The sequence below is a fragment of the Nyctereutes procyonoides genome, unplaced genomic scaffold (assembly GCF_905146905.1).
Source record: "Nyctereutes procyonoides isolate TBG_1078 unplaced genomic scaffold, NYPRO_anot_genome, whole genome shotgun sequence".
Taxonomy (NCBI): Eukaryota; Metazoa; Chordata; class Mammalia; order Carnivora; family Canidae; genus Nyctereutes; species Nyctereutes procyonoides.
Window position 1 is genome coordinate 213,084 of NW_026575030.1, and position 12,579 is coordinate 225,662.

Below are 12,579 nucleotides of genomic sequence, written 5' to 3' on the forward strand. Positions count from 1 at the left end.
GACAGGGCCATTTCAGATAGGGGTATCAGAAAGTCTGTGTCCTTAGAGACGACAGCAAGGGAGGGAAGAAGCAAATAGATTGGAGAAGAGGATTCTAGACTGGGAGAAAGTACCTGCATGGGGACAGCAACAAGCCCAGCAGTCAGTTTAATGAACTTGGAGGAGATGGGGGAGATGAAGAGAAGCTGAATTTGAAAATGGATTCTTTGGAAAACCTGTCTTGGGGTGGTGAGCAAGTAAATGTTCGCTGTAATTCTACTGAGGAAGCACTGGGTAAATGAACTTTGAGAGGTTTGTTCATCTCAAAGGAAAATCTATCTATCTTGTTTTGAGGACAGTCTCTGTAGACTTATTTTGATTATAAAAATATATAAACATGTTTATTAAAATGTTTGCAGATTCCATTTTTAATCTTTATCAGGTTACTAAAGACTATTTTATATACTTGTACTTTCCTTTTCTTCTTCTGCTCATTCCTCCCATCCTATATTTTGTGTTTCATCCATATCACTAGATTTTCTACCCCAATATAATGCAGGACACAAAATAAATTTTTTCCAGTCTCCTTCCTACTCCAAAAGGTGGTTTTCCTTCTTTCTTTCTCTCTCTTATCCTCCCCTCCCTTCTTAGTCCAATCCTGTAGCTTTTGTTCTTTTTAAAATATACCACCTAATATACACAAAAAAAGTTGTATAAATGTTTGTTAAAAGCAAAATACTATTAAAAAATTAATGAATTGCTTTTTTTTAGAAGATTTTATTTATTTATTCATGAGAGACACAGAGAGAGAGGCAGAGACACAGGCAGAGGGAGAAGTAGGCTCCATGCAGGGAGCCCGATGTGGGACTCGATCCCGAGTCTCCAGGACCACGCTCCGGGCCGAAGATGGCGCCAAACTGCTGAGCCACCTGGGCTGCCCGATTTTATTTTATTTTTAAAGATTTTTATTTATTTATGAGAGAGAGCACAAGCAGGAGGAGGGGCAGAGGGAGAAGCAGACTTCCCCCTGAGCAGGGAGCCTGATGTGGGACTCGATTCCAGGACTCCAGGATCATGACCTGAGCCGAAGGCGGATGCGCAACCAACTGAGACATCCAGGCGCCCAAAGATTTTATTTTTAAGTAGTCTCTGTACCCAACTATTATCCTACTATCCCCATTCCCCTCTCCCATGTCAGCCCTAAACAACCGCTAATTAACTTCCTGTGTCTATAGATATCCCTGTTCTGAACATTTCATATGAATGGAGTAATATGTGTTTTTTTGTGACTATATTGGGATCTGTTGGATGTTCCTTTCATGGATAGACTGAGATTATTAGTTTTAAGAAGGAAGATTACAGAATAAAGTGCTATTTTCATCATATATCAAGGGTACATATTATCAACATGATTTATGCTGTTGATTTTTTTTAAAGACTTTATTTACTTATTCATGAGACACACACACACACACACACACACACAGGCAGAGACATAGGCAAAGGGAGAAGCAGGCTCCCTCCAGGGAGCCTGATGTAGGACTAAATCCTGGGAAGGGGGATCATGCCCTGAACCGAAGCAGAAGACGCTCAACCACTAAGCCACCCAGGCATCCCTATGCTGTTGATGTTGACCCTGATCACCTGATTGAAGTTGTATTTCTCAGGTATCTCTAGGGTAAAGTTACTCTTTTTTCTCCTTACATACTGCACTCTTTGGAAAGAAGTCACCATACACAGCTCATACTTAATGACTGGGGAATTATGCACCCTCTTTTTATTTTTCTTTCTTTTTTTTAATTTTAATTTTAATTTTTATTTTTTTCTTTCTTTCTTTTTTTTTTTTTTTTAAGTAGGCTCCATATCCAGTATAAGGCTTAAACTCACAACCTTGAGATCAAGAGTTGGATGATCTATCAAGTGAGGCAGCCCGGTGCCCCAAGTTATGCTCCCTCTAATAAGCAGCTTTTAAAAGTTCTTTTCTAGAGATGCCTGTTTGGCTCAGTTCGTTAAGCATCTGCCTTCAGCTCGGGTCATTATCCCCACATCTTGGGATTGAGCCCTGTGTGGAGACCCACTTTGGGCTCCTTGCTCAGCAGGGAGTCTGCTTATCCCTCTTCCTCTGTCCCTCCCCACCCCCTACTTTCCCCATCCCCTCTGCTCTTAACCACAGAGGCAAAAGATTTGTACACTGAAAACTTTAAAACATTGCTGAAAGAAGGTAAAGAAAAAAAAATAGGAAAGACATCATTTGTTCATGGACTGGAAGACTTAATACTGTTGAGATTTCAGTACTGCCCAAAGCAATCTACAGATTCAGTGAAATCTCTGTTAAAATCCTAGTGACAGTTTTTGTAGAAATAGAAAAATCCATCTCTAAATATATAAGGAATCTCAAAGGACTTCAAATAGCCAAAACAATCTTGAAAAAGAACAAAGTTGGAAGATTCACACTTCCTGATTTAAAAACTTCCTACAAAGTTACAGTAATCAAAATAATATGGTACTAGCATAAGGATGGACATATATATACCAATGGAATAAAATAGAAAGCCCACAAATAAACCCTTGCCTATATAGTCAAGTGATTTTCTACAAGAGTGTGAAGACCTTCCAGCTGGGAAAAGAGTCTTTTCAAAAAGTGTTCCTTGGAAAACTGAACATCCACACATAAAGGAACAAAGTTGGACCTTTACCGTGCACCATATACAAAAATTAACTCAATCATGTTGGAAAACAGATCAAAGCCACAATGAGGTATCACTTCACATTCATATGAATAGCTATCATTTTAGAAAGGAGAAAAACATAGGTGTTCATGAAGATACAGAAAAATTGTAACCTTTATGCATTGCTGACAGGAGTGTAAAATGATGGAAAAGAGTATGGTAGTTCCTCAAGAAATTAAACATAAAATTATCATATCATCTAACACTTGTGGGGACATACACAAAGGTACTGAAACCAGGAATTTCAACAGGTATTTATACACCTATGTTCACAGCAGTGTTATTTACATAGCTGAAAGGTAGAAATAACCCAAATGCCCATGGATGGATGAATGGATAAATAAAATGTGCTATTTATATACAATGTAATATTGTTTGAGCTTAAAAAGAAGTGAAATTCTGACACATTGGATGAACTTTGAAGACATTATGCTAAGTGAAATAAGCCAGTCACAAAAGGACAATTATTGTAGGATTCCACATATGCAAAGGACCTAGAATAATCAAATTCACAGAGACAGGAAATAGAATAGTGGTTACTAGGAGCAGGGAAATGGGGAGTTACCCGTTTAATGAATATAGAGTTTTAGTTTGGAATGTTGGAAAAGTTTTGAAGATGAATGGAGGTGATGGTTGCACACAAAGTGAATGTACTTCATGCCACTGAAATATACACTTAAAAATTTTAATGGTGGGGCACCTGAGTGGCTCAGTCAGTTGAGCTTCTGACTCTTGATTTTGGCTCAGGTTATGATCTCAGGGTCCTGGGATTGAGCCCTGTGTTGGGCTCCACACACAGCGTGGTGTCTGCTTGTTCCTCTCCCTTTGCTTCTCCCTACACTTGTGTTCTTGTTCCCTCTCCCAAATAAGTAAAGTCTAAAAATAAATATAATAATAATAATAATAATAATAATAATAATAATGGTAAGATTGCCTGGGTGGCTCAGTTGGTTAAGCATCCAACTCTAGATTGTGGCTCAGGTTATGATTTCAGGGTCATGAGATTGAGACCTACATCAGGCTCTGTGCTCAGCGGGGAGTCTGCTTGAGATTCTATTTCCTTGGGAGAAGCAGGCTTCATGCAGGGAGACTGATGAGGGACTTGATCCCGGGACCGTGGGATCATGCCCTGAGCCAAAGGCAGATGCTCAACCACTGAGCCATCCAGGTGTCCCTCTTATATATATTTTACTAAAATTTTTGAAAAGTTCTAATCTTTTATATTTGTTAATAAAAACCTATTTATGTGTTCAATGTGCTGCCTCTGGGGAGGATTCAATGGATGGGAGGATTCTTGGCAGAGAGTTGGAAGTTGTGGAGAGTGGGAACATCCTTCTCATGGAAAGAGTAGGATTACATACAGCATCCCCCACTTGTACTAGTGTTATAACACTAGTAATACCAGCCTGACCAAGCAGGAATAGGTGCTTGAAGCCTTGATATTGACATTTCAGTATTGCCCAGATTACTTTTATTGGAGCATTTGAGGCAAAGGGAGAAGAAGCAAAAGGAAAGTGGCTATTTTTTGTAGACAACTGTAATGGTTTTTAGTGTAATGACTTTCCTTTGTGGTGGAAACAGGCAAGCTTATCCTTTAGTGAGGAATAGCAATGCTTAAAAGGGACATGAACTTAATAGTGCTACGCAGTGATTTTTAAAAAATATCTTATTTGTTTATTCATGAGAGACACAGAAAGGGAGAGGCAGAAACAGAAGCAGGCTCCATGCAGGGAGCCCAATGCAGGACTCGATCCTGGGACTCCAGCATCACGTCCTGAGCCAAAGGCAGACACTCAACCACTGAACCACCTAGGCATCCCTATGCAGTAATTTTCGACAGAGGCTTAAACCCACAGCAAATACCAATTTTGAGCTCTCTATATATGAACACCTATCTTTAATTATGTCTAACAAAAATTGCAAGATAAATTATCCTAAAGCAGAGCAATTACCCCCCTTTCAGTCCCATAGAGAACATGAACCACAAGCTTAGTGTGAGACTCTAGTTTTGAGTAATCTGGATTTTACAGTATTTTAAAAAGTATGGTTTATGCTTGCAATGAGAATAGGTTTGCAACCACAGTGGGGAAGTTTGATTATTTTGTATGATATAAGAATTTCTGGAACTTCAAGTACATTTGTTCACTCTAGTTCTAAAAGCAGCTTGCAAAGTCAAATAGAAATGATTTGTGAGTTCATTCTGGATATATGTACTCTTGGCCTAACAATGACACTAAATTGTACATTATAAAATATTAAGCACAAGTCATATGTTCCATGTGTGCTGATGTGATGGATGGAAGCTCAGAAATCTGTGAAAGGCCAAATGGAACCATTAAACACAATCACTGAATAACTAGATAATAGTGCTATCTTATCAGAACAAGGACTCCTTGTCTCTAAGTGATATTCTCTGCTCAAAAGATTTCAAAGTTCTATTATGTTTATCAAAATAAGCCCCTTTGGAGGCACCTGGCTGGTTCAGTTTGAAGAGCCAGCAACTCTTGATCTTTCGAGTTCTGAGTCCAAGCCCCAGGTTGGGCATAGCGATTACTAGGAAAAAAAAAAAAAAAGAAAGAAAGAAAGGAAAGAAAGAGAAAGAAAAAAAGCCAGCCACTCTTGTAGTTGTTAGTGGTGGCTTCGTTGTCTCAGCAGATCTTCCTCCTGTACAGAATTCGGATGAAATGAAGTCAGGCACACAGCCTTACAGTTTAACTCTCAAACTCTGGTTTTATTCGGTTTTTGTTTAGTGTTTCCAAACTACAGGTCTGCTATGTATCCAGTGCTGAAGATGGTATCTGGAGAGGTTAAAGAAATGTTTAAAATTTTGCTCCTCAATGAGCACACAATCCAGTGGGAGAGAAAGACGCAGGTGCAGGAAAGAGTCACAGAGCAAGACAAACAGCTGAAGAATCGCTGCCGTGGCAGTGGTTCTCCAACAGTGGTCCGAGGACCACTGCATCAGGAGCAGCTGGGAGGCTTGTTAAATGCACTTGTTGCCCAGCTCAGCCCAGTGGGCTGACAGGTGTGCAGGGGAAGGGGATGTGGGTGCGCACGAGGAGGAGCGCCACTGCAGGTAATCAAATATCACAGCAAGTGGGTGCACGCTGCGGGTGTTCTCTAGTTTTCCCCTCCGTGCACCGTAGGGGCTGAATTGCAGTCCCCACGGTGAACAAGGACCAGAAAACACCAGGTCGGGATGGCACCCTGCCTTTAAACAGAAGGTAAGAAAGCTGTTCTCACCTCACTGTCTTTACACTCTGGAGGGGCAGGGCAGGGTCATTGCTTTTGCTCTGAAAGAGTTACAACTGTCTTACATTTCAGAATCCTGCTTTAGATGAAACATTCTCTAAAGGGACTTTTTTGGGGTTTTTTTTTTTTTTAAGATTTTATTTATTGGGATCCCTGGGTAGCGCAGCGGTTTGGCGCCTGCCTTTGGCCCAGGGCGCGATCCTGGAGACCCGGGATCGAATCCCACGTCGGGCTCCCGGTGCATGGAGCCTGCTTCTCCCTCTGCCTGTGTCTCTGCCTCTCTCTCTCTGTGACTATCATAAATAAATAAAAATTTAAAAAAAGATTTTATTTATTTATTCATGAGAGACACACACACACACACACACACACACAGAGAGAGAGAGAGAGAGAGAGAGAGAGAGAGAGAGAGAAAGAGGCAGAGACACCGGCAGAGGGAGAAGCAGGCTCCTCACAGGGAGCCGGAAGAGGGACTCGATCCCAGGACCCCAGGATCATGCCCTGAGTGGAATGCAGATGTTCAACTGCTGAGCCACCCAGATGTCCCGGGACTTTTTTGTTTTTAAAGCCCCCCTGTTATCTAAAATGTTTCAGCTAGGGTAAAGTCATGTAAGTGATGTCTTCAAAAATCCTGTTTAAAGTGGTGAACATTGGGACGCCTGGGTGGCTCAGCATTTGAGCGTCTGCCTTCCGCTCAAGGAGTGATCCTGGTGCAGGCATCGAGTCCCACATCAGGCTCCCTGCGGGGACCCTGCTTCTCCCTCTGCCTCTCTGTCTCTCATGAATAAATAAATAATTTTAAAAAAAATCGGTGAACATGGAACAGGAAATGAATCCCCAGGCAGCTCCTGCAGTCCCAGCATGCAGCCTCGCTCACCTGCAGCTCACCTGGTTCCTCTGGTTTGTTTTAGGTGGAAAGCTCTCTGTGGTCCTCCGAGCTGAAGCTATCTCGGAGATCCTGCTGCAACCCTCCACATCTTACCTTGCCAAGGTAATGACAATCCCCCCCCTCCCAAATAGCATTTATAATGTCTGAGGAAAGTTTTGATTTTACTTTTAGAACACAAACGAAGTTTTCGTCGGTTGGCTTTACATTTTTCCAAGTGCCTCTTCAGAGTGCTGTCCATTCTCTAGATTCATGTTTGCAAACTAAATCTCATTTGTTGCAACCCCAGCTCTTGCTTGGCAAGTGTTAGCTTTTACCTATGCAAAGAAGTCAAATGCCTCTGTTTGCTCTGAGGTTTTTTTTAAGATTTTATTTATTCATGAAAGACACAGAGAGGCAAAGATGCAGGCAGAGGGAAAAGCAGGCTGCCCAGGGGGAGCCTGATGCGGAACTCAATCCCCAGACCCCGGGATCATGACCTGAGCTAAAGGCAGACTCTTAGCCACTGAGCCACCCAGGCACCCCCGATTTTTTTATTAAGAGTCCAAAATAGCTTACTGGAGGAGAAGCCAGTTTATATCAAAACAGATTAAAAAAAAAAGAGTAAAGGATTTTGTTTTGTTTTTTAAATAATGTTCTCCCTAGAGCATCTTGGTTTCTGCCTCTGCTAAACATAACTTTTTAACTATAATTTTAATAAGAAAAGTTTAAAAATCTGAGAATTGAATAGATTTGGACTTTGTAAGCTTGGCTGCTGGGAAGTAGGAAAGTCATAAAAAAAAAAAAGCTGATTTCTGTCGTTTTGCAGCATTTTACAGGGTGCTGTATAGATACCACAGTACCATATGCCAGACACTGGTGTCTGTGCTCTGATGGGGGCCCCATAGGTCAGGGTCCGGTCTTGAAATTTACCAGCTCAGGAACTTAAAATCCAGATGTGATAAGGTTCTGAATAACCAGCTCTGAGGCTGACTGGCCAGAAGGCCATCTAAATTGATTTATAAGAGGTAATAACCTCTATCAGTTATGAAACCAGACGACCAAAGTGCTGATCAGAAAATTGCTTGTTGAGCAGTAGCCTTTGAACAGATCTCTTCTCTTTGCCCCAGTTTATGCCACCTACTGCTTCTGGATTTTCCAGGAATACAGTTTTTATCAATTCCTTACTGAGAAGCTGCACTCAGTACTCTTTCCTTGGGAGAAGCAGGCTTCATGCAGGGAGACTGATGAGGGACTTGCTCCCGGGACCATGGGATCATGCCCTGAGCCAAAGGCAGATGCTCAACCACTGAGCCATCCAGGTGTCCCTCTTATATATATTTTACTAAAATTTTTGAAAAGTTCTAATCTTTTATATTTGTTAATAAAAAATCAGAGATTTTAAAATGCATTGCATGGGTGGTGGGTGATGGTGGCACAACAATGTGAATATACCTAGTGCCACTTAACTTGGTAAGTTTTATGTTATGCATATTTTGCCACAGATTGCAGGAACTGGTGCAGATTCCTCAGGGCCTTCCAGAGGGTGGCTCGGTCAGGCTGTCTTGCTCTCTCTCAGGTCTCCCCTCCTATTTTTCCCAATGTGTATGCTGTGCTTTCTTCTTGCTCTCTGGCATGCACCACTCAGTGTGCTTCCTATCCTAGCTTTGCTCAAATCTTTGCCAACAAAATTCTATGCATTTACAACATACGTGTGCATATGCTTTTCATCCAGAGGCCTCATTTAAATAACACTCCCTTGCTGAACCTGATGTGCTCTCTCCCCACTTGGAACACCTAGCCCTCTGTTTAAACCAGCACTTCCCAAGTATTATGTATCAGACTCACCTGGAGAACTAGCAAAGCGCATACAGGTCGAGGCTTAATGTGGAGAGACTGTCCTGAGTCTTCATAGGCTTTCCAAGATTCCCAGGTGAGTTTGAAGACCATTAGTATGGACTTTGCTTTTAACGTTTCTAACTCTGTATTTTCTCATGCAATTGGTGCATTTACTAATACCCTCCATTAAGTTGTAAACTTCTGTGGTTCTCCCTCTTTAAATGTGAATTCTTTAAATATGAATTCTTCATCCACTGTGCTGAGCACAGTGATTTTAAGGGTAGGAACTCAAGGACTCTGTGTTGTAGAGAGTTGACAAAGTAAGAGTTGAGCGCGGGGGGAGAAGGGTTGGGAGTGGCACTCAGCAAAGTGGAGCAAGTGTGTAGACTGGTAAGCACTGATGATGACCAGATTAGGAAAGCCATAGAGAGCCAGTGGTGAGTCAGTTATTGAAGGTCCAAGGGCACTTGGTTGTCATCAGATGCTATTATCCAGGGTCTTTGTTCCAAGGGAACAGATCATCCATGAAGGAGAGATGATGGGTGATGATCTAGTCATGATAAAGGCAGCGAGAGAATCATAGTGGTATGTTTATGTGTTTAGACTCTGTAAATCTGAAATTCTTAGAATGTATGCAAGCCAGAGACCGTGCTGAGGGGTATGTCCAGGACCATGAGAGCTGTGTTCTCAGATAACACTATGGACCAAGCTAGGGTCCACTGGGGGGGTGGGGACTTTAAACTGTGCCCTGTTAGTAGCTAGTGACTATAACCTACAATTAAAATGAAACCCAAAACACCAGTAGGTTCTGGAGAGATCACTGAGGTCCTGTGGGTGTCTGAGGACTCCACTGTATCCATTCCAGCAAAATGGGAGGGCCGTGAGGAGGGTGTTGACCAGGGCAGTTCTGGCCTCTGACTCTTAGTGTTCACCTCTTGGGTGGGAACCTACCATTTCTGGCATACTGTACTTCATTCATTCACTCATTTTATCATATTCATTTATCCAGCACTTACTATGTACCATGCACTTTGCTGAGTATGTGGTGATATATTCCCAGCAACATGCAGGCACATCCCACACACACATTCTTATCTGTCCCTGCTTGTCCTCTGCCTGCTATTTCCTTGAAAAATCTCACTTTGGAGTATCAGTTTAGTAATAGGAGGAGAAAGGAAAAAGGATATTTCTCAATAGTGGTTTGTCTTGAAATTGCTTATGTTCTAACGACCCTATTACTTATTTCTAGGGCGCTGTTGATTTCCTCTCTCTTGATGTGTCTTATGAATGCCAAAGTGAGGCAAGTTTGCCACAGAAGCTGAGTATATTACAGGTAATTTGATCCATTTCCCATATTGATGATGAGTGGAGAGGATTCCTGGCAGCATATTAGACATTTAATGTCCTGGCTGATGTGTAAACTGGGCTTGCACCCATGGGCAGCAGAGTTGCGCCAGGAGAGATCTCCCGAAAGCATTGCTGGAGAACATTGAGTGGTCAGGCAATCTTCCCTGGAAGGGATAATGAAGGTTATCTTGCTAAATATTTACATGGATGTCTTGTGTTAAAATCTACTGAGAATTGAAATTCTGGTGTTCTAAGATTTAAAAAGGCATTTTATGGGTGGTGGTCATGGTTGTACAATGAAATGAATGTACTTAATGCCACTGAACTATACACTTAAAAATGGTTACTATGATAAATGTTATGTGTATTTCACCACAACTGAAAAAAGACCTTTCACATCCAGGTCTGCTAAATCAGATGCCAGCTATGGGGACCTTCCTGTAACCTCAGGCCCTTCTTTCCTGTTCCTGGTATAGTTTTCCTCAAGTCTTTTATTTTTTTTTTAATTTATTTATGATAGTCACAGAGAGAGAGAGAGAGAGAGGCAGACACACAGGCAGAGGGAGAAGCAGGCTCCATGCACCGGGAGCCCGATGTGGGATTCGATCCTGGGTCTCCAGGATCGCGCCCTGGGCCAAAGGCAGGCGCCAAACCGCTGCGCCACCCAGGGATCCCTAGTTTTCCTCAAGTCTAATGATTGTGACTAAAGTATGTTGGATGCCACCTACCTGCCTGTTAGCTTTCTCTCCTATGCTTGGTCTCTGCTGAGCAACTTCCTTGAGGAAGACAAATTCCAAATTCCCTGGAGTCCTGACCATTATCCCACCTTCTGACAGGTTAAAATGGATTGTACATCCAGTGGCTTCTATTCTGCCTTTCAGAGTCCTAACAGCATTTTTATCCTTACTGCCTTCTCATAGGCCTCTGTGGGGATGCCTGGCCATCAGCATTCATCCCTGCCTTCCTCTTGCTTCTGCAGGGGTGGGTACAAAGCCACTTGTGTAGATTTCTATACAAGATTTTATATATATATATATATATATAAAAATATACACACACACACACTCCTCTCTCTCTCTCTCTCTCTCTCTCTCTCTCTCTCTCTATATATATATATATATATATATATATATATATATATATAAATTTTTTTTTTACCTTAACAAGATAACTGTCATTATCCCTTCCAGGGAAGACTGCCTGACCTCTCAATGTTCTCCAGCAAAGCTTTCTCGCAGTGCCATGCTGCATCTGTTAGCTTTTCAAAGCTGAAGACACCTTATCTGTAAAGAAGGGACATTGTTGCAGGTGACTCAGAAAATAATGTGCCTGCCAGCCTGCCTTTGGAAGTGGTTGTATTGGTGTCTCTCAGGGGCCCTTGACCCCTCAGATGAGGAAAAACTTGGTGTTGGAAAAATGACCAAACCCAACCTCCCCCCAAAAGATAATTTAGGGTTGACATGACAAACAACATGTCAACCTTCAAATGTTTCCTTTGAGAGTGAAAAGGTTTAGAAATGAGAGAAAAGTCACACTTGTTCCATTTGAATGAGGACCTCCTCTTTTAACTTTTTATTATAGAAAATGTCAAATATATCCAGACTTAGAAGGAAAAGTATAATAAGCCATCCCCAACTTCAAAAGCTATTGGCTCATGGCTGATCTTGTTCCAACTATCACCTACCTTCCCCTTCTCAAGCCAGACTGGGGAGGTTTTGTTGTTGCTATTATTGTTTTTAACTCCCGACCCTGAGATCAAGATCTGAGCTGAGACCAAGAGTCGGACACCTAACTGCCTGAGCCACCCAGGTGCCTCTTGAGCCAGATTGGTTTGGAGCAAATCTCAGACATTCATAAATACTGTTATGGTGGCACCTGATTAAGCCTCTTGTGGTAACAAAGGCCCCTAACACGAGTGGGTGGCCTTGTTCCTAGTCCCAACGTGGTGCTTGATTCTGGGAGGAGCTTTGTAACATGTTGAACCTCTCTCTTTGCTGGTGGTCAGTGGGGAGGGTGGCTGATGTTACTGAAAAGTGTAGATTGTTTTCCCTCAGAGGCTAGAGTCTGTCCCCTTTATTAATTGACCTGGCTAGAGAACATTTCCAAAACCAGAGTGTTTATAGCTTCTCATCTTGAAAATTTGTCTATATTATCAAAAGACTTACTCTAGGCAGCTTCCATTCACTTGCTGGCTTTTATTTTTTTTCAGACTATTGAGCCGAAAGTGAACATTTTCATCTTCAATCTAAGAGTCCAGGACTGCCCTTCCACCAGGAAGAACTCTGGGCTGCTCTTTAGCATTCGCAAAGGTGAGTGGACCATTGATGGAGAGGTTTGTTTCTTTCATTCCAAGTTTTTATTTAAATTCAAGTTAGTTGACATACAATGTAGTGTTGGCTTCAGAAGCAGAATTCAGTGATTCATCACTTATATTAAATACCCAGTGCTCATCACAACTGGTGCTCTCTTTAATGCCCATCATCCATTTAGCCCATTCCCCACCAATCTCCATCAACTCTGTTCTCTATAGTTAATAGTCTCTTATGAGTTGCCTCTCTCTCTGTTTTA

The 12,579-nt window shown here is 41.9% G+C and overlaps 1 protein-coding gene across 1 annotated transcript in view; it reads left to right on the forward strand.

Annotated features, from left to right (window-relative positions):
- Positions 1–12,579, forward strand: part of LCT (lactase) — a 50,174-nt gene that overhangs the window by 2,499 nt on the left and 35,096 nt on the right. The window contains exons 2-4 of the mRNA XM_055316100.1: positions 6,872–6,951; positions 9,914–9,997; positions 12,221–12,320. Of these exons, the coding sequence (XP_055172075.1) occupies positions 6,872–6,951; positions 9,914–9,997; positions 12,221–12,320 (264 nt within the window). The remainder of the gene's footprint in view (positions 1–6,871; positions 6,952–9,913; positions 9,998–12,220; positions 12,321–12,579) is intronic.